The sequence below is a fragment of the Brassica napus genome, chromosome A5 (genome assembly GCF_020379485.1).
Source record: "Brassica napus cultivar Da-Ae chromosome A5, Da-Ae, whole genome shotgun sequence".
Lineage (NCBI taxonomy): Eukaryota > Viridiplantae > Streptophyta > Magnoliopsida > Brassicales > Brassicaceae > Brassica > Brassica napus.
The window spans coordinates 11,543,756-11,565,486 of record NC_063438.1 but is presented as its reverse complement, the minus strand read 5'-3'; the positions used below and the strand labels follow the sequence as shown (position 1 = coordinate 11,565,486).

Sequence of the window (21,731 nt, the reverse complement as noted above, 5' to 3'; positions counted from 1 at the left end):
GGCTCCCTTCAAGTCGATGTAGAAATGTGCCAATATGCACTCTCCGACAGTCTCTCCTAACGGTACAGCCACCTTCAGACCCCCAGCAGTTAGACTCTTATACTTGGGGCTTTGAGGGACAGAGGTCTGATACCTTTTCTATAAAGATAACTTGGGAGAGGCTTAGGGATTCAGCACCGAAAGTGACTTGGGAAAAAGCGGTTTGGTTCAAGTATCATGTACCCAGACACGCTTTTCATTTTTGGACAACCAACTTGGATCGTCTTCCAACCCGAACACGTCTGGTCAGTTGGGGTCTTGGAAATGTGACAGATTGTTGTCTCTGTGGACAACAACAAGAAACCCGCGATCACCTTTTCTTGCATTGCAGCATTGCAGGCCAGCTTTGGAGTATGGTCTTACCCCGTCTCGGTACACCTACGGTGACTTTCCCGGAGTGGTCTGACTTGATCCAGTGGCTGCTCTCACCTACATCAGGTCTCTCTTCCACTCTTAAGAAGCTTACTGTGCAAAATGCCATCTCCACGCTCTGGACTGAGAGGAACAATAGGCTTCATAATGCCTGCAATGATGATCCTGTTACTCTATTCAAAAGACTGGACAGGACCTTACGGGATACTTTATTGGCGCGTCTACCCCATCGACGGTGTCGACGTCTTCTTGCTCAATGGTTTAGGTTCTCCTAGCATCTGCAAGCTCGGTTACCAACAAATTCATAGTTCCAACCTGGTTTTTTATTTTTTTGAGCCATTTGTAACTGTCTGCTTCTAAAGCTCATGTAATAACCTCATGTTCCTTTTTGGTATAATATTAACATTTTATCAAAAAAAAAAAATGGTAGGAGACACATTTATTTGTGTGCATACATGACTTTTATCGTATCTTCCTTCAAATTATAGTATGCAACAATGCTGACAATAATTTTATTATTGAACACGATCCTTAAAAAACGTTCCAACTAAAAACTCTAACAATGTGATATTCCTCATTTATTTGTAATATCCCATAAATTACTACAATGAAAGTAATATGAAATTGGTGATTCGTTGGGATGTAACTATAGAAAATTTACTGTAGAAGTAGTATCTATGATTTTTTTATTGAGCTGGAAGGGATTTAGTTTTAAAATTTATTGCTATAGCAGTAAATTCCCTACAATTAAAAAATTGAGATTTAGAAACTAAAACTTTTACATCCATTTTATTATTTTTTGGTTGTATGATTAAAAACCAATATAACGAATGATTGATTACTTTAAAGACTGTATGTAAAATTTAAAGTTAAAGTCAGCTCACACGGCCCAACCAGTCACCCCCAATATACTAACAAACAATGATTTTAATTACAATTCTGTTCAAACGGAAATACACATAGATCAGATCTAGCGCGTAGCGCGCGCCAGCCCTAGTTAAATATAAATCCTAGCAATTCATTCTAGCAATTCATTTTAGCAATTCATCAAATCCTAGAAATCCCTAAATCTAACAAGTGGTCTATTCAGACATAATCAAAGAATACAAGATCAATGATGAAGTCTGCATAATTATGTTAAAGTAATAAAAACAGGAGTTCCAAATCAATCTCAGGAAAATTTCTGATGTATCACTTCAAATCTCAAAAATAACTTAGCCTTAAAAATGGCTTAATCATACATAATAAATGGTAAAAAACTTTTCTGAGACTGCTTTGTAAATGCTGAAGACTTTTGGGCCAAAATTACAATTCTTGAAACTTGCTTTAAAACTCGTCGGTTTGGTGAGATGACTAGGGTATCGACCGACACCAAAATGAGTGTCGATCAACACCAACTTGATATTTTCGGTTCTAAGTATTTTCAAGCTCCAAATTTCTCCAGATCTCCAAAATAGTCCAAAACGTACCTAGACTTGTATTGTAAAGACTCTGAAATAGACTCTAAACATATAATAAAAACTCTAAAATCAGAATTATATCATGGACAAAACTCATAAAATCCATGATATATCAAATCTCTCTGACTTATCATTTGCTAGCACTCAAGCAAACATAGTCCAAATATGTGAAAGAGGTTTGAAAATGCAAGAATTCACTTTATAACCGTCATCTCTACGATCTTGCAAGCAACATCAAATAATTATTTGGAATGACTCTAATTGATCTGAGAATTACTAGAATCTATACTATTAAAAGAGAAGGAGTCTAAAAAAATCTACCTATGAAAAGTTGTTGGACCCTTTAATTAAACTTAACTATTTTATTGGTCTTACCTTATATTTCTCTAACTATACAATAATCAATTATTTCACACTTATTTAACTATAAAACAATCAATGTTCTTATTTATTACTCAACTTAACTAAAATATCATTCTCATGAATCTATAACCAAAACGTAACTGATGAATTTGAATTCGAAAACTATATTGTTCTTTGGTGCCACCAACTTTGCAACATTTCATTCAATCATTTTTTTATCAAAGGCTTCACTCTATCATTTTTTCGTTGATTGAAATGTGTTTCTGAATAGGATGACCTTTCTGAAATATTTATCTACAAACCTTATACATCATAACTTTTCCTTGACTAACACTTCTAATATATTTATCTGCAAAGCTTACACATCATATTCTAAATATATTGTGAGAACATTTTTGTTAAAAAAATATTATAGATGCGATTTTGAAAATTTATATTATGAAAAGAAAATCATTTTAAAAATCTATTATAAGAAGGTTGTTGCAACTATATATAACTCTTTATATTTGTATCCTACCATTAACTACTATAACTATAAATATTTTAAATAAATCTTATTATTATTTCTCATTCTTTTCCAATAATTTTTCTCCTTATATAAATATATTATGCTCCAATATGGATATATAATATTTAGATATCAATTATTAAAACGAAAGCATATATCATACAACATATTATAAAATGTCATCTAATATTATATAGTTCTAAATATTTACAAAATCAAATTTGATAAAAACACTTCACCAAATCATTTTTTAAATAAAATTGTTTATATTTACGTTCAATTATTTTTTATAAAATATATCTATAGTAAAAAATTTTATTCAATATAAGTTAAAAAAAAATTAAAACTCCTGAAAATATATACTATTAAATTAGCTTAAAATCTACCAAATAAGTCTTAAGTCTCACTAATTGAACAAAATAAATAAGTAGAATAGGAATTGGCATTCGGGTCTTCGGATCGGATAAGAGTCGGGTTTTTTTCTGGTCGGGTCCGTTAAATCCTAAATATTATAACTCAACTAAATATCTGAAACTTTTCTATCTGAGTTTGGGTCAATTCCTTCCAAGGTTGGGTTGGTTTGGGTCCATAATTCAAATACTTACAAAAATACATGTAAATTTTGGGTACATAGCAGGTCCGGGTCGATTCTGGTTTAGAACCCAAAAGACTCGAAGTACTCAAAATCCCAGAAAAATCCAAAACCCGAAATATATAAAAAATACCCGATAATATTCAAATAGCCGAAAAGACCAGAAATTTTACCCGAAAAATCGAAAATACCCAAAGTTTAATCTATATACCCAAAATAATATATTTTAAGAAATTTGAAAAATTAACCTAAAAGCCGAAATTATAACCGAAAACCAGAACATGAAACTTAAGAGGATATAGTAATATCGAAAACATATTTGAAATATCTAAAAATGCCTAATATGCACATAATATTTCGGGTACTTAGAGTATCCGATATGGTCTCCAGTAGGATGTGGACTTGAACCAAGAACGTGGGTCCAATAAATACCGAACATGTATTTATCTATGGATCCAAATCAAACCTGTGTTTTCTGGTCGGTTTTTGGATCCAGATAAATGTCCAAATTTAAGAGAGAGTTATGTAAAAACGTACATATAAAATCTTAAATAATCTAATTCATAAATTACATAATTTAAAACAAATTCTCTACTTTGTTATAATACAAATTACTAACAATTCTTTCAAAATATTAATTCATATCAAACTTTGTTTATAATCTACAGAAAACCCGCGCGCGAGTCAAAATCTAGTGACTTATATTAAATTTTAATTACTAGACTAAAAATGGGATAGGAGCAAATTTACTAAAAGCCAATCTCTAACTTAATTAACCACAAGTTTCCATTCTAATAAATCAAAAAAAATTGGAAAATATAGGTTAACCATTTTAAAAAAGGAATTGACGACAAAAAACAATCAGAAAAGAAGAAAAGAGTTTGTGGTGTCTCTGCAACTCTCTCACAAGACATCGACGAAACAGAAGGTGGAGCCTTCTCCGTTTAAGAGTTGTCGTCGCTCCTATCCCACTCCGACAACATCTCCTCCGTCACAGCCGCCGTAGATTTCGACACCTCCTCGTCAAGTCGCCATCGCCCCTGTTGTGTGAACCCTAGGTCTGATTTGTCTTCCGTTTTAGATCAACGAAATTGAACTGTAAGTGCCAAATCTGTCCAATTCCAAGTTGTTATTATATATTTTAACATGTATTGTTTGATTGAGTGTTTAATTTCGAAACTCCTAAATTCCAATTTCAACATTCCTTCCACTTTGAACCGAGACTGTTTTTTTTTCTGTTTCGTAATTAATTTTGGTTAATGTTATTGATTGTGAAAGTTTGTAGACTCTAATTCCTAGTTCTTTTACCACCGGCTCACATTGAACTCTGAATTAAAGTTTAATTTTTGGTTCTGTTTTTTACATAACTTTAACTTTCAATTCCTTTAGTGAGAAAGAAAGTTCCAAACTTTTTTTATTTTGGATCCAAAAGTGTGAGGCTTTTTTTTCTTCTGTGTATATGATCTTTAATGATTTGTGAGTTTGTGGGTTTTGGTTATGTGATCAATTCAGGATAACGTTTACACCGACGATCCAGCACTGTAGAATGGCATCTATAATTGGTCTGTGTTTGAGAGCTAAGCTTAAAGAATGCTTGCCCCTCCATTATCAAGTCAACTATGCTCTTAAGTAAAAAGAGAGATTTTTTCAATGGTCATTTGCTATATATGTATGATTGTTACTGTTTCCTTTTACTCATGTTCAAGTTGATATCAGAGTGTATCCCGGTTCTCATGCCGATGAACAGCTGAATGATAAAGAAAGACTTGGTAGCTGCATTGGAGAATCCTAATCTCCGTCAGCTTGTGGATGAGTTTATCTAATCAAGTGAGATGTTCAGAGCATTTTACTTTTACTCTCTTGTACAATTTTCACATTTGGGATTGTATTGTATGCCTAGGAGACCGCTCTTTGTCTATTGTTGTATTGCTAATATTACTCTACACGCTTGAACGTTGTATACTGCTTTGATTTGATAATGTTACAAACCTTTTTCTTCATGGTAACCGCAGCTTGAACTTACCAGAAAGAGCATCAAAGAAGCTGTTGATTTTTTTTTGTGCAACATATGAAGCTGTTGATAAAATAAAAAAAGTTTGGAACTTTCTTTCTCACTATCACTCATACTACACCGTGAGATCATTAAAAAGAGTCAAATTTTCACTTGCCACATACAAGAATGATGTGATCCATATTTCTCCAATCAATAAAGATTGCAACAAGTTGTTTAAACCACCATAAAAAAGAAACAACTTGATAAGAAAGAAAAGAGGGATGAAAGAGATGATATGATGACAATTACCAAAAAAATTACATAATTCTGATCTTTATTAACTTAAAGATAAACCAGATTCGAAATTAATATAAACCGGGTCAAAATTAAACATTAAATTACGTTTGGTTTATATAAATCCAGATTTTCGTCAATAAACGTACCACAACATGAATTATAAGTCAGTCACCATGTAAATAAAAAGTCTATCGATAATTTTAAATCGGATATAGAACTATGCCGTAAGAAAATAAGTCGAACATAAGAAAAGAAGTGAACCACAAAAATCTACCGTTTATAACAAATCTGCCACTTCATTCGACAAACATACTCTTATAAATCTGTTTTCTATTCAAATCGGACAATTAACTCTGTCGTGGAAAAAAATCTGACGTTTCTAAAAAAGGCTGGCACCACTTTAACGTGGATTTTTTTTCTATAAAGATTTTATGAACAGACTTATTATTTGATAGATTTAATTTTTTGAAAATAAATCGATCGTCGATCAAATGTTAAGGGTACTTTAGCAATGTTTTTTTTGTTATAACTATGAGTAAGGGAAATTATGACTAGAAAAGCATTCTAATAATTTTTTAAAAAATATGAGTTATTCTAGTAATAACACAATAAATTTGTGTCATTTTAGTAAACTTTCTCTTTATTGTTTTTGTTTTCTCAGTAAAACATCAAAAAGGTATTGTATTCCTTAAACTTAAGATAGTCTAGTTCGAAAAAATCAATAAAATAAAAATCTTATGAAAAAGATAATATAGTTAATGTAGCTTAAGATCTAGATATTTGTAAAATAAAGTCAATGTAGCTTAACTAGGTTCTATAATAGACCATAATATTTCGCTTGTGTATATATATATTTTTTTTTTGACAGCAAGAACATTTACACTATGTGTTTTTCAGTACAATGTGCAATGATAAAATTTTAATTTACGTTATATTTTAACTAAAATTTTATTATTTTTTACAAATATTTCAATATAAATTTTTATTTAATTGAACATTAAAATTAAGATGAAATAAACAATTTTGTTTACTTTAAATTATATTTAAGAATAAATATAAGATAGATTTTTATCTATTTTTGGATCAAATATATTAAATAAATTTTTATAAAATTAATTAAAATAAAAGTTGTATAATTATCAAAATTTATAAAAAGTATTTCTAAAATTTAGATATATAAATGAAGATAATAATATTACGATTAAAAATTAATGATTTTTTAAAATATGGAAACATTGATCAGTAATAAAATTTTATAATTATAGAAAATATAAATAATTAATATTTCAAAATTTGTAAATTATTAATATATTTCTGTTATTATATTATTTAATATAATATTTGAATAGAGTTACTTTAATGATGATGTATAATTTACTACCATATTCTAAATATTTACTAAAGATAAAAATAAGCATTAAATGTAATTGTCCATGTCACATTTAGGCATAAGCTATGTCATAATTTCTAGTATGTCATATCACATTTATTTAGTGAAAGTGATTGTACAAAAGACATGTGTCAAAATCACTTTGCAAATAATGTCCAAAAGATATTTTATGTGTTTTTATTTCAAATTGATCAATCAAAAATATCTTTAATAAAATCTTAAAATTTCAAAATTTCTATCGTATATTTAGTAAATAAATATATTCTCAAATATTATTCTTACATTTATATTATTAAATAACCAAAATTTTATCAAATAAATTATAATAAAATAGTAATCAATCATCCTATAAATTATATAATAAAGTAGTAATATTATATTGTTACAGATACTGTTTAAGTTCTTTTATCATTGGAAATGCTAGACCATTGTAGAAAACGATGAAAGAGACAAAGTACTTGATTATAATGTACAAGTTAAATCAGCTATACAAGAAAATATCATATGCTTAAAAAATCATATGCTTAATTATCTGTTTAATTGCTTCTTATGAACAGATAGAGAAAAGATCCTATGCTTAGATATCTGTTTAAATTGCTGCTGGTGTACGGATAGAGAAACAAAATATATTGTTTACAATAGAACCTAATTGTGGCCTTGTTTTTTTGAATGTTATGTACCGATTTTATACAAAGAAAAGTTAATAGAAAAAACTTTTTTCATATATCCTCTATCATCCCGGATATTGAATAGTCGACATTTGTTTCTGCTACTGGCTACCTTAAAAGCTGTTGTACTTGCAATAATATTGTATGACACATCATGTGTCCAATTCGTTTGATAATCTCTCGCACAACTGCACCAACCCAAAAGCGATAAGTTTGTTTTAGGTCAATATTGGAAGAAAATATATACAAAGAGACCAAATAATAGTTACATGAATTTATTAATACCTGATTATATAGAGATGAATCGCCATGTGATTTTCTCAGTTCAACCACATTCAGCAACGGGATTATCTCGAAAACCTCAGCCGTTACTGATAACCCGCCTTGCCCTTTCCGAGTACTCTCTTCTTGGATTGCTTTTAACTGAAGCAACATCACTTCGCAGCTTTAAAAACCACTAAAAGTCTATACATCATCTCAAGTTTTTTTTTTTTTGGATAAACTTTGTACATCATCTCAAGTTGCAGTTAAAGAAAAAGCAAGACATTTCAAGTAGTAGATAAGAGCAAAAGGAGATGTCACCATTGTGTGTTTCTTTTGTACACAGAAACCCATCTCCATAAGGACTGTTTTGATTTTGTACAACACATCTACGACTGGCTTATTTGTCGTGAATCTTATCTGCCTCTCTGACACGTTCTGAACCAATGCATAAAGATATACACGTTTATTGTGAAGCAAAGAATAGTCTTGATACATAGCAAACGAAGAAAAGAAGGTATCGTTACCTCTGTCTCAAACAAACCGGAGAGGTCAAGAAACAGTGACATTCCGATCAACTGAAAGGCATTGATGACGGTTGGTGAATCAGAGGTCTTCTCTTCTTCATATACCTTCATCATAATAACCAAAGAGACAAAACTCTGATCAAAGCAATGCACTTGGTGTAAGAACCAGGATAAGAGGCAACATAGTCTTACATCTTGGATTGAGATTGCATCGTCTTCATCATGGCAATTGGACGGAGTACTGTAGTCATGCTTGAACCAGTCATTGGCCTTAATACCTGCGATTGTTATCCTCGTCATTGGATTTGGATCAAGCATTCTCTTGATCATGGTTTTAGCACCCGGTGATATCCATCTAGGTATTGGGGGGTCCCCTTTGACTATCTGGAATGGCAGTAGCGCTTTTTGTTATGTTTCTTCAAACATAAACTAAACTATAGAGAAAAAAAACAGTACCTTCCGGCAAATAGCCGCCAGGTTTGTATCATCAAAAGGGAGACATCCCGTAAGAATAGCATACAAGATTACTCCACATGACCATATATCCGATGCAGCACCATCATAGCCCTTGTTGACTAAAACCTCAGGAGCGACATAGTTAGGACTTCCACAGGCTGTATGTAGCAACCCATCTTCCTAGAATGTCAAACCCGAAAAATGTTGGGACATATGTACGTTTTTTGCTGATGTATATATGTTTAGGCTATTTGGAAAATACCCTGAAATGCTGAGGCAGAGCACTAAGGCCAAAGTCAGTGATCTTAATGTGACCCTTTGCATCAAGAAGAACATTCTCTAGCTACGTACAGAAAGTGACATTGGCATAAAAAAATGTGGGACATATTACAGGAAACGTTTTATGTTCTTTATGGGTCAGGAAAACGTGTACACACAACAGACCTTGAGATCCCTGTGGAAAACGCCTTTGTAATGACAATAGTTGAGTCCATCAATTAACTGCTGAAACATTTTTCTTCCTTCTCTCTCCGAAATCTTTCCTTCGCAGACCTAAGAGAAATCAGAGCACGTCTTTAGAAACCAACTTTTTGGCTAACTAACAAAACTGTCACCGTAGCAATACATGAATCTTACAATTCTGTCAAATAAGTCTCCTCCAGTGACATATTCAAGGACCATGTAAATGTTGGTTTTGCTAGCTAAGACCTGCAAGTCGACAATAAATAATTGGCTTATCAATGATATAAAATAAGCTTAGGTATTTAAAATAAACTTGGAGACCATAAGTTAGAAAAATATCAGAGAAGCTCCCATCTTCAAGCAAAAACATAGACCAAGTCTATTAATTCAACGTTCAGAACCAACTATTTTGGTTGCTTGCAAGAAAATTAATCTTTAACTCATATTTATTTGGTCATCAAAATTAGAAGTCATCAAAATACTAAAAGTACAAAAATGATTTAATTATATGTTAAGCGTGGCCTTTCTAACAACATTAATGAAAACATTCAGGAGGAAAGTATCAAACGTAGGTTCACCAACCAATAAGAATTAATTATTTCATATTTAATATCTTTTAAAAAGAGAAAAAAAAAATATTATGAGTTTATATCATAATTTTAAAATAACAAAGTAAAAATAAATAAAAAATAGTATTAGTTGAAAAAATGAAAAGAAAAATTTAAAATTTTTTTAACGCCGTCAGCAAAACACTGAAACCCTAAACCCTAAACCGTAAACCATAAATCTTTGGACACATCCTAAATCATTGGGTAAACCATAAACTCATGGATAAATTCTAAACCCACAAATCAAAAACACTAAACAATAAATCTTAAAAATTTTAAATCCAAGAGTTTAAGGGTTAGGATTAAGGGTTTAGTGTTTTTAAGATTTAGTGTTTATTGCTTTTGATTTAGGGTTTAGGATTTATCCAAAATTTATGATTTTTCCAAGAGTTTGGGGTTTACCCAAATGTTTAGAGTTTAGGATTTAGGGTTTAGTTTTTTGCTGACGGTGTTAAAAATGTTTTTTAAGAAATCTTCTTTTTTGTAACTAGTATTATTTTTTATTTATATTTTAAAAATAAAATAAAATCATGATATAAATTGATAATATTTTTTAAAAAGATATTAAATATAAAATATATAACTTTTATTGGTTGGTGAACATACGTGTTAGGGTGTGAATCTACTAATAACTTAGGGGACTTTTGTTCGCAAGTTCTTGACCACAAAAGATGAGAAGATACTTTTTCAAAAGCAACAAATAAAGTTCAATTGCATCAAAAAATAAACAAAGTTTAATGTCTTTTTGTCAAAACTTTCTAATTAATAAGAAATAAAATAATAATGGAGGGCCCGAAAATTTGGTCGGTACACCCCATACATTGTTTTCAAATAATACAGAAACAATTGATATAAATATTGGATCGAATTGGGATTGGATAATTCTCTCGAATAGTCGTTTTTAAGTTTTTGGCACAAAAATAACTCTAAAAATAATCAAAATAATTCTTTTTTATTTTAAAAATTTTAATATTTATTTTTATTTTTTTAAATTTGTTCCTTAACTCTAAACCATAAATCTAGATTAGTTAATCATAGAATAAAAATGTACTTTTACTCTTTAAAAAAAAAGAGAATTTGTACTCCCTACACACCAAATATCCCCTATTTGCACTCTATACTCTATATCCCTCCAATTTTTTTTCCCCCATCATTACCATTTTTCCTCATTTGTATGGTATCCCACCCTTTTAAGTATATTGAGCTAATTTGCTCTAAAAAAAAATTTATTTTGATCATTTTTTTAGTGATGACTATTTTGGTGACAAAACTTAAAAAGAGTTATCATAGAAAAAAATTTATTGGGAGATTTCCTTAAGCAGTTTCTAAAATTATTTATGCCATCAAACAGATACAACCACAAGAATTCAAGATTACCATAAAAATCGTGCAACAATTACTTCATGAAGTGTTAGTTATTTTTGTGTCACGACATTTGAATGTTTATTAGATTTTTGTTTAAACTAACTCTGTTCTAAATAGAATTTATGGATCTCAACTATATATATTAAAAACTACTTCATGTTATCTGGTAATGTTTGGATTTTTTTTTTTTTTTTGGTTTTTATTGTCTGAATTAAGAATCGTGAACATGACATTGTCGATATTAAAAAAATAGGACCGACCCCAGAATTGAAATTGTCATCAAATCCATGGCCATTAATGGGGGGAAACAATATTTAATTTTTAAAAATATATAAAAAGTTTAGCGTGTCTATTTAACAACGCGAAGAGAAGAGAAGATTACGTGTGTACTGTGTACTAATAAAAAGAAATTAGAAAAGAACTAAAATTAAGAAAAAAACAACTAACCAAGATATTTTAGAAAGCAAACAAAATAAAAAGGTTTCCCAGGTTTGTTTAATCCCCGTTAATCATCGTCAAAACATTCCCTAATATTTTGACAAACTTATACCCAGATAATAGAATCATGGTTTCCTTAAGCTGTAATAGAGAATCTTTACGTTATCATCTTTTCCATGACAAAGAACACAATCACAAGTATCCAAGTTTCTCCAGTAAAATGATTGCAAAGTAGTTAATTACCTCATGTAATCTGACAACGTTGGGATGCTTCAACACTTTGAGTGTGCGGATCTCTCTCTTAATCTATCAAAATCGATTTTTGTAAGCCTTGGAATTCACCTTTCCATAATTCTAAAGAAGAAAAGAAGAGATGGAAAATGGAACAACCTGCAAGGAGACGTTAAGACGAGAGATACGAGACTTGTCGATGATTTTGACAGCGAAAGATTGTCCTGAAACAGTATCTCTGGCGAGTTTGACATTCGCAGAGTTTCCTTCACCAAGCGTCTTCCCAAGCTCGTATTTTCCAACACGCATTTCCTTCGTCACCATCCAAGAATCTAAACCAATCGGTCGCTGTACAATTTTTCTCGATAGATTGAGCAAACGAGGATGAGATTGAGCTATGAATCTGTGGATATGTATGAGACTTTGAGGAGAAGAAATGAAAAAAAACACGCCACTTCCTTTTTGCTTCCTCCTTCACCCTTCTTCTATGCAATTCTTCTATTGGATTATGTATTCTCTTTTTCTCTCTTGGTAAACTAAAAAGGAAACTTCTATAATAATTTCCTTGTAAACAGAATAAATTATTAATGTTGTTGTTTTCTTATTATATGCTGTCTTATCTACTCCACGACCATTCCACTCTGTTCACAAATTCACAATGCAACGTGTAATAATGTCTTATAACAATTTAAAAAAAAATACATTTATAACAATATTTTCTCTATAGGACGATTCAAACACCTCACGGATAAAATCGTATTTATTACCACATCATATTATTGTATGCATGACTATTCATGTTTTATATTAATAATATATGTTTTTATCTAAATAAGCATATGCTTACGACACCATTATCCCTCGAAAAAAGACACCATAATAGCGGATATGCTGGCATGTAATGGTCGAAATCTGATTTCTGCTATGGTTTATGTCGATTCAGTTCTCTAGACTAACATATTTATAATCTGCTTCGGTTGCTAGCCTTTTGTTGTAAAAAAAATAAGGTAGATTTGCCAAATATGATTCAAAACTTGATTTTAAATACTAAACTATATCCAAACTTGAATCAAATAGAAAACTAACCTAAATGTCTTGTGAAAATACAGCAAGCTCCTTGTGACCAAACAAAAAAACATAATTCAATTTTACGAATATAGTCCCGGAAAGTCGTCTGAATCTTATGAGATATTGTAAGTCGTCTAGACGATTTCCAGAAAAGTCTTCTGGTGTAATTGATCTTAAAAATAATTTTTAAAATTTTAAAAAAATATTTTGACAAGTGAAAAATTAAAACCATGTAATTATAAATATTTTCGAGTGATATAAATTAAGATATACTCCCTCTGTTTTTTATTGTAAGTAGTTTAAGTAAAATTTGTTTGTTTTAAAATATAAGTAGTTTTAATAATTTTAAATAACTTTTACTTTTATTGGGTATAGTGTTACCAATCAAACAATATATACTTATTTATGATTGGTTTAACTACACCTAATTTATATTTCAAATGCTGCTTTTGGAAAATTTAATAACTTTCTTAATATGTTGTTGTATTGTATGTATTATTAGGGTTAGATTTTGGAAAGCTTAAATGTTTTTTTGAAAAATAAAATTTTTACCTATATGTGTTTATTTCTGTGTATAATAAATATTTTTTAAGTTTAATTTGATTTTATGATGTGTTTAGTTAGTTAATTTAGTTTAGGGTCTAGACGACTAACATGTAAGTCGTTTGGTGATTAGAAGACTTCTCTGATAATCTTCTAACTCCCGCTAAAAATATTTTAGTTTCCCCCTAAAAATATTGAAGTCTTCTAGGTGACTTACAAGTAAGTTGTCTGGTAAGTCTTCTGATCGAAAATATTTAACCTTATTGGAATTTTTGTCTCCATATATAAAGAAAAATTTACACAGTCTCTCTCCTCCTCTCAAATGGCTGCAACAAAAATGGTATGTTCCTCATTCTAAATATGTCTCATCTCTCTCTAATCTCTTTGAACTTATAAACACCCAACTTTATATCAATTTATTGTTTTTGTTTCATGTCTTTCTCACTAGTTTATCTTGTTTTACAGGTTTTTCATCACATGGTTCTCATATTTCATTCATTTAAAGGCAAATCTATTAATTTTAGATATGTCTTTTTTGTGTTCTATAAAGGTAGATCTATCTAATCTTCCACTCATTTTCTCTGTTTTTAAGCCATTTGAACGTTTTTGAATATGCAGGGTTTTCAGATCTAAATTTGGATATGCGGGTTTTTCTGATTTAGAAGAGTTATGGGCTAGAAGACTTCCAGACGACTTCTAGGAAGTCTTACAGACGACTTCCAGGAGGTCTTCTGACGGAGTCTTCTCCCATGTCTATCTTTCTGTTGCATGCTTTTAATCAGATGGTTCTCATCTTCCACTTGGATATGTACTTTGTGTGTTCTATAAAAGTATATCTATCTAATTTTCCACTCATTTTCTCTGTTTTAAAGCCATTTGAACGTTTTTTGATATTATATCCAGGTTTTTCAGATCTGGGTTTGATATACATGTTTTTATCTGGATCAGACTTTGAAAGACCTATGGGAAGTCTTCTCGGAAGTCTTCCAAAATATAATGCGCTAGAAGACTTCCAGGAAGTCTTCCAGACGACTTCAAAGAAGTCTTCCAGACGACTTCCAAGTAGTCTTCTGATGGGGTCATCTTCCATATCAAGTAGAGTCTAAGCTTGTCTTTGTAGAGGAATGATCTATAATAGTTTTTTTTGTGGTATGTTTTGTGATTTGCATGTGTACTCCTTTAGTTGTGACTTTATTGTAATTTGAAGAACTATTAATGAAAAAGTTTGGTAAATATGTTCATTTTTCACAATATTATCTTGCCATACTTGACATAATTGAAGTTATTGATATAAATTCAATAGCAAAACACAATAGCATAAAAAATAATCAAATTTATTACAACTAAGGGAGAAAAATTCTCAAGAAAACTTAGTGAAATTCACTAAAGATAAAACATTACATAAGTTCAAAGCTAGAACACTTTCATTAGATACATAAGTAAAAAGTCTATCTTATAATCTGAGAAGACACATTAAACCATGTTACTTGATATTCTTGAAGTTACTTAACACTTTTGAAAATTAAATAAACATATCTTAAAGTTACTTAACAAATTTACAAAAACTAACGTAGAAGACTTCCACGGAAGTCTTCTCAATTAGCTAGAAACTTTAGTAAACATGAATGCTAGTAACCTCATAAATATCATCAATTAAGTTATAAATTTCATTCAGTAGCCCAAATATTGACTAATATAAATGAATTAACAAAAAAAAATTAAAAAGCCTTTATAGTTTTAGAGAAAATGAAAGTTTATTAAACATTGATGAAGACGACTTCCAGAGAGGTCGTCTGGTAGACTTCTAGGAAGTCATCCATTTAGGTTAGTTTTGCAATTAATTTTTAACCTAGACGACTTACATGGAAGTCGTCCATCTTTGTTTGTTAAAAAAAAATTCGAGACGACTTCCATGTAAGTCGTCTAGGGAAAACGTATTTTTTTTGCATTTGACCAGATTGTGTCAGAAATTTGACTTTTTCTGGACGACTTATGGGTAAGTCGTCTGGTAGAAAATTAAAAAATTAATATTTTGTTATACCTAGACGACTTCCATGTAAGTCATCTCAGGTTAGTTTTTCAATTTAAAAATAAAACAAAATATATTATTTTTTCAAGACGACTTACACAGAAGTCGTCCGTCCGATGAGTTACATGGAAGTCGTCCAAGATAAGCAAGGTTTGACCAGAATCTCAGAATAAAATCATGGAAGACTTCCATGTAAGTCGTCGGACGGACGACTTCCGTGTAAGTCATCAAGAAAAAATATAATTTTTGTTTTATTTTCCAATTACAAAACTACTGAGACAACTTACATGGAAGTTGTCTAGGTATAACAAAATATTGATTTTTTAAGTTTCTACTGGACGACTTACATGTAAGTCGTCCAGGAAAAGTCAAATTTCTGACACAATCAGGTCAAATGCAAAACTAACTCGTTTACCTTAGACGACTTACATTGAAGTCGTCTCGATTTTTTTTAACAAAAAAAGATGGACGACTTCCTTGTAAGTCTTCTAGAAAAATACATTTAAAAGTCAATTCCAAAACTAACTTCTGCATTGACCAGAAGACTTCCATGTAAGTCGTCTACAGCCACACGACTTACCCGGAAGTCGTGTGGACGAACAAATATAGAAAAAAAAACTAATTTCATAGTTTCAACAAGTAAGATAACATGTTTAACGCACAAAAGTCTTCTCCAATCAACCAGAATCTCAAACAAAAGTGACACACCAAGAATTGTAAGCTTCAATGGCTCTATGAACCGTATAATTTTTAGAATCAAAATCTTTGGTTTTTTTTTGATGAATATGGAGAGAAAGTAAAGAGATGTTATTTTTAGTTCATAAGAATTGAGAAAGAAAGAGTGGGTTGTCCCGTCCCGCTCGCCATATGGCTAGCTGGGTTGTCCCGTTGCGCTCGCCATATGGCGAGCTGGGTCGTATCCGTCATGCTCGCCATATGGTGAGAACGACTGCACCTTGCCAACATATTCACTCTCGTCTCCTCTTCGTAGCTTTCTCCTTCAAGCTTCGGTTACAATGTCTCTTGTTTCGTCTCGATTGAAGTTATTGTTGAAACTTTACGACAAAAACCGCCAAGACTTATTTTCTCGTATAAATTCAAATTGATTGTATAAAACGGGAACATTTAACTTAACACCTTAGAGATTTAGAATTTACGATTAATTTTAGTTATTCTTAAAAGGACCAACGTCATACCAAAGGTAATCTTTCGAAGAAATCGTAAAAACGCGAAGTCAAACTACGGCCCGAAAAGGTCTAGGACGCGGCTAAAAAGCCCACTTACGATTTTTGACAAAATCGAGCCCAATGTTACTATGACGGTCTATCTATTATCAGTAGGAGAAGATAAAGGTCAAGTCTCAAAGATAAATGTCAAGTCTCGAAGATAAATGTTAAGTCTGAAGGGATAATCATGAAGATCGATGAAAATGAAATATTTCCGCGAGAAGATAAACTTGACTCAGGGGTGGAAAAGGAAAGCCCAAACAGAACTAGAAGGAGTATATAAGGAATTCCAAGGCGAGAGGCGCAAAAAACAATTCTTACATAGAGCAAACTTAGCACTTAGAGTGATCTAGGCAATTTTTAGTTTTGGTTATCGACCTGCGACTCAGCTAGGTTTTCAAGTCTTAGGTGGTTAGAACTAGGAACTCGTCGATGGCTCTTACGTCCGAGGCTTTACCTGTTGTAATGCCTATACAAAAATTCAGAATAAGATCTTATTTGCTCTATTTTCGTTTTATTGATTCATTATTTTGTATGTTTACATTATCTGATTGCTTGTTGTTTGGCTTAGCAAAAATCCGGAACCTTTGAAAAAGTTAGGGTTTCTTAGCTTTCCTAATTTGAAGTAAATCAACGGTGTGAATTTTGGTTCCCACATGGAGATTGGCTAACACGTGTTTTTGTGCTACTTTGCTGATATCACTCAAATTACTCTAAGGAGTGATTTACTCTCTCAAATAAGAGGTTCAATTGTAGTACTTAGGGATCGAATTCACAGGGAGCTAAGGCACACAATAGATCTATCTAGTTATGTAGTTAAGCTATGCTGAATGGTTTAAATGTATATTAGCAGGGGTGAACAAGTAATTTTTCGATTGATTGATTGGGTTTTAAGACATATATGGGAAACGTTAGACTTAGGGTTTCTATTCAGACAATCAGGATTATAAAGACATAGACTACTAAGCATTTATGGATATTCTAGAACTCAAACAAATAAGAATAGTCGATCAACTTCCGTATATTTAGACTATCTATTACCGGATCTAGGACCTTAACTGTCGCTTGTTGGTCCTGAGAAAATGTCGATCGATTCCAACAACAGGGTGTCGATCGATACACCTTTCAGCCCGTCGATCGATGCAACTAATGAGTTATCGATCAACGTTCCTTCCCGGGAGCGTTACGCACGGGTTTGACATGTTCACTAGGTTAAACTAAATTAGCTTCCGCTTGTTTCTAGAAATCCTAGCACAACCTAAACTATTTCAGACAAAGAACCAAACTTCCGAGTGCGTCCTAATGTCTATAGGCAAGGTCCTAGTTAGCTATTATAGAACACATGCATTAAGAACTGTTTAGTTGATTAATATCCTAACACTTAGCAATTCTATATTTTGGGCTAATCCCTCATGAATATCTAAACCCTAAATCTAACAAGATGAACAACTAAGACATGGCTAAGCAATTCATAACAACAAGCTAAGAAAACTGCATAATAATAGAATAGAGTAAAGAAATCGGAATTCCAATCACAAATCTCTAAAGGAGTTCTTGGATCTTCTCTCCAAACCTAAGACTCTACATATTTTGCTGTGTGAAAAAGTAGAAAGTATGAAAGCGTGTGTTGCCTAGAACAATGGCAGAACACATAAATATTAGGTTAAAACTCGTCACGGGTAATCTGGTAATTCTTGTGGGACTTGGGCTTTAAGTCGGCTAGAACCCAATCTGGCTTCCGCGCGCTTCGCCGTCGATCGACACCACATGGTGTGTGTCGATTGATTGTTGCCTTCGCCCATCGATCGATAGTCGTTGTCGATGGTCAACTTCGGGCTTTTGTCATTTTCTCTCCAAAATGCAGCAAAATCACCACTTTCCTCCAAATCACTCCAAAACCTGAAAACATACTAAAAAGACTCCAAAACATATATAATTTATTTAAAACTCCTATATACCATGCCTAAAAATGAGTAAAATTCGTGGTATATTATTCGCGTTTGTTCAGGTTAAATGGGACGTGCTTTCCCAACCATTATTCTCGAGGTAAGTACTAGTGTTATTTTATTTTTACCCACAACTTTTTTTTGTGTAGCGGTTTGCTTAAAAACTTAGATTTTCAGGTTATATATACAAAAAATAATTATTCATCATTTTTTATTCATAAAAATGGTAGCGGCTATGTAAAGCATTGACCATCATAGCATCATATGGTTAACCATCCAAACTAAACAAATGTATACCTAACTGCACGAAATATATATTATGCATGGTAATATCTCGTAACTTAATGATATTATGTAATTAACATTACGGGAGTGTATACAACCGAGAGTTTTGAGCGATTTGTATTAAAATAAAAAATTCACTGTTATTTAAACATGAATTTTAAAAACTCATTTAAAATCTATTAAAATATCAAATCGTATCTTGGCATATTGTATATTCTGATATTGTCTGTACTACATATTGCCTTAGTTGTAACGTTCTGTATATGTTGGGAAGCTAGGTTATAAAATGTGTAATATATAAACATGTCGATTGACCTCAAAGCAAATACAAGAGAAACGTTCACCACTGAGAAATTCTTTTGACATTGTATCAGAGCAGTAATATGATTCTGCTAATCAAGTTCTAAAGTTGTTTTCTCTACCAGTACTGCAAGATGGGAAGTAACGACGGCAAGAACGATGATTCTGGTATGAGCTCTGAGACTAAGACTCAAATCGGAAGGAAGCAGAGTGTTGAGACCTGAGACCCAGAGACTGACCATATCACCCTACGACTTGTCATCAAGTGACAATCCTGGTTCTTTGATATCCCAACCGCTACTTAACAAGAGAAACTACAATGAGTGGTCTGGAAATCTTTGTATGGCGCTCAAGGCAATGAAGAAAGTTGGGTTTGTGGACGGGTCTATTCCAAAGCATGGTGATGACTCTGAAGATGTGGAGGATTGGTAGACAAATAACGTGCTGGTGGTATCCTGGATCAAACTCACAATCGCAGAGATGGTACATTCGAATCTGTCTCATCTGGAGATTGCGAGCTATTACTGGAAACATAATCTTTATCGAAATTTGGTGAAGAATTGTCAACGAATTCAAAGAATCAAAGTGAAACTAGCGATTTGTCGACAACAAGGTTTGTCGATAGAATAATACTACGGAAAGTTGATGCAGTTGTGGACATCTCTGTCTGATTTTAGGCAATCTAAAACCTGCAACTGTCCAGTTGGGATCAATATAGAGAAAGAACGTGAAGAGGATAGGTTTCATGAATTCTTGCAATGGCTTGACAAGGCATTGTATGGTTCTGTAAAATCAAGCCTACTTTCTAAAGATTATTTTCCTACTCTGGATGAAGCTTACATTAATGTGTTGCTTCAGGATGTAGATGTGAAACATACCTCTTGTGTCCAGCACAATAAGAATGACACGATGGCGTACTCGGTCAGAACGAATCAGAATGGAGGGATGACTCGTTCCTTTCCTTCACGAGAAGAACGAGCAAAGATGGTTTACTCCACTGTGAAAGAAAGGGGCACCTATCTTATGGCTGCTTTCGCACACTCGAGTACCCTGAGTGGTGTGGAGATCGACCAAATGCACGTCAGTCTACTGGTCGTGGATGTGGAACTGGATAAACACAGGTTAGAAATGATCCACCAAGGGTGAATGTAGTGCAGACCTCTGTTCCAGCAGAAGCAATGCAGTCATCAAACGCGATAACAGCGCAAGATCGCGTGGGCATAACTGGGTTGAGTGACAAGCAGTGGCATACACTAGTGAACATGTTGAATGAGAAGAGATAACATTTAACCTCAACATCACTGACTGGTATGTTTTTCTTAAACTCTTGGATAGTTGATGAGACTTTCTTATCATGTGGTTTAACATAAACCACTGGGATACGTGTTTATATACCAAATTGAATAATCATTTTCTTGTATGTTGATGACATGTTGATCTTTGGCACTAGCCCCAGACAAGTAGATCTTTCAAAATCACTATTGTTATTATGTTTATACTGAAAAAAAATAGGGGAGGTGGATGTGATTCTTGAAATTTGAATTACACATGCAAGAAAAGACTATCTTTGACACAATCTCTTTATACTGAGAAAGTTGTTAAGAAGTTCAATTTGGAGATTGTTTTGCAGTGAGCATTCCCATGGATACGAGTGTGAAGCTTGTGTTTTATACTAGACAACTGATATCACAACTCAAGTACTTAAATGGAACCATAAATTATGGTTTGTCATACGTCAGATTTCCTTCACTGGTACAAGGATAATCAGATGCAAGTTTGGTTACTAACCTAGAAGACCTTTTTTTTTACAAGTGGTTGAGTGTTTTGCTTGGGGAAGTGCCATTTCATGGGCTTCCAAGAAGGATACTTTCATGAAAAAATCAACTATTTAATAATAATTTTTAGCATTAGCATATGCCGATAAATAGGCATAATGGCTAAGGAATTTATTTTAAGAGATTATGTTGTGGTCAAAATATTAGATCACCAGTTTCCACCTATTTTTATAGTGAAGAAATCTTGGTTAAGGTTTATAACCAAGTGTATAATGGTAAGTCGCAACACATGTGCGTCAAGTATAGGCAATATGTGAATTGATCACTCATAGAGTAATTACCATAAAGTTTTTTTTGTCTGAAAAATATGTAGCATGTCATTTAACAAAATGATTAACTATAGACTTGGTAATTGAGTATGTTAAAGGGATGAGTTTAAAGTCCATTCAAAATCTTTAACTGTGAGATATCCAATCACCCTCTAATACAACATTAGAGGCTGAATTCAATGTGTATAACCAATATTTAA

The 21,731-nt window shown here is 32.2% G+C and overlaps 1 protein-coding gene and 1 long non-coding RNA gene across 3 annotated transcripts; one reads left to right on the top strand and one right to left on the bottom strand.

Moving 5' to 3' along the window:
• Positions 1-3,115: 3,115 nt before the first annotated feature.
• On the top strand, positions 3,116-5,334 carry LOC125608948. The gene is made up of 2 exons (XR_007339501.1): positions 3,116-4,432; positions 4,847-5,334. It is a non-coding gene; the product is annotated as an uncharacterized LOC125608948 (long non-coding RNA).
• Positions 5,335-7,570: 2,236 nt separating this feature from the next.
• On the bottom strand, positions 7,571-12,594 carry LOC111215637 (CBL-interacting serine/threonine-protein kinase 17). 2 transcript variants are annotated; one of them, XM_022719470.2, is made up of 11 exons: positions 12,190-12,594; positions 12,043-12,105; positions 9,563-9,634; positions 9,371-9,478; positions 9,189-9,269; positions 8,927-9,106; positions 8,663-8,854; positions 8,471-8,575; positions 8,265-8,381; positions 7,968-8,105; positions 7,571-7,870 (listed from the first exon to the last, which is right to left on the bottom strand). In XM_022719470.2, the coding sequence occupies exons 1-11, from the start codon at positions 12,352-12,354 to the stop codon at positions 7,835-7,837; spliced, it is 1,257 nt and encodes a 418-aa protein (XP_022575191.2). In that variant the 5' UTR covers positions 12,355-12,594; the 3' UTR covers positions 7,571-7,834. The 2 variants fall into 2 exon arrangements, with proteins under 2 accessions (XP_022575191.2, XP_022575192.2); XM_022719471.2 differs by lacking the exon at positions 9,189-9,269.
• Positions 12,595-21,731: the final 9,137 nt, after the last annotated feature.

Excerpts from the sequence above, each read along its gene's own strand:
- LOC111215637 (XM_022719470.2), bottom strand. The coding sequence starts at position 12,354 with ATGGTGACGAAGGAAATGCGTGTTGGAAAATACGAGCTTGGGAAGACG. Across the intron at positions 12,106-12,189 it reads GTCTTAACGTCTCCTTGCAG|ATTAAGAGAGAGATCCGCAC; the intron begins GTTGTTCCATTT and ends CGATTTTGATAG. Across the intron at positions 8,106-8,264 it reads TACAAAAGAAACACACAATG|TTAAAAGCAATCCAAGAAGA; the intron begins GTGACATCTCCT and ends ATGTTGCTTCAG.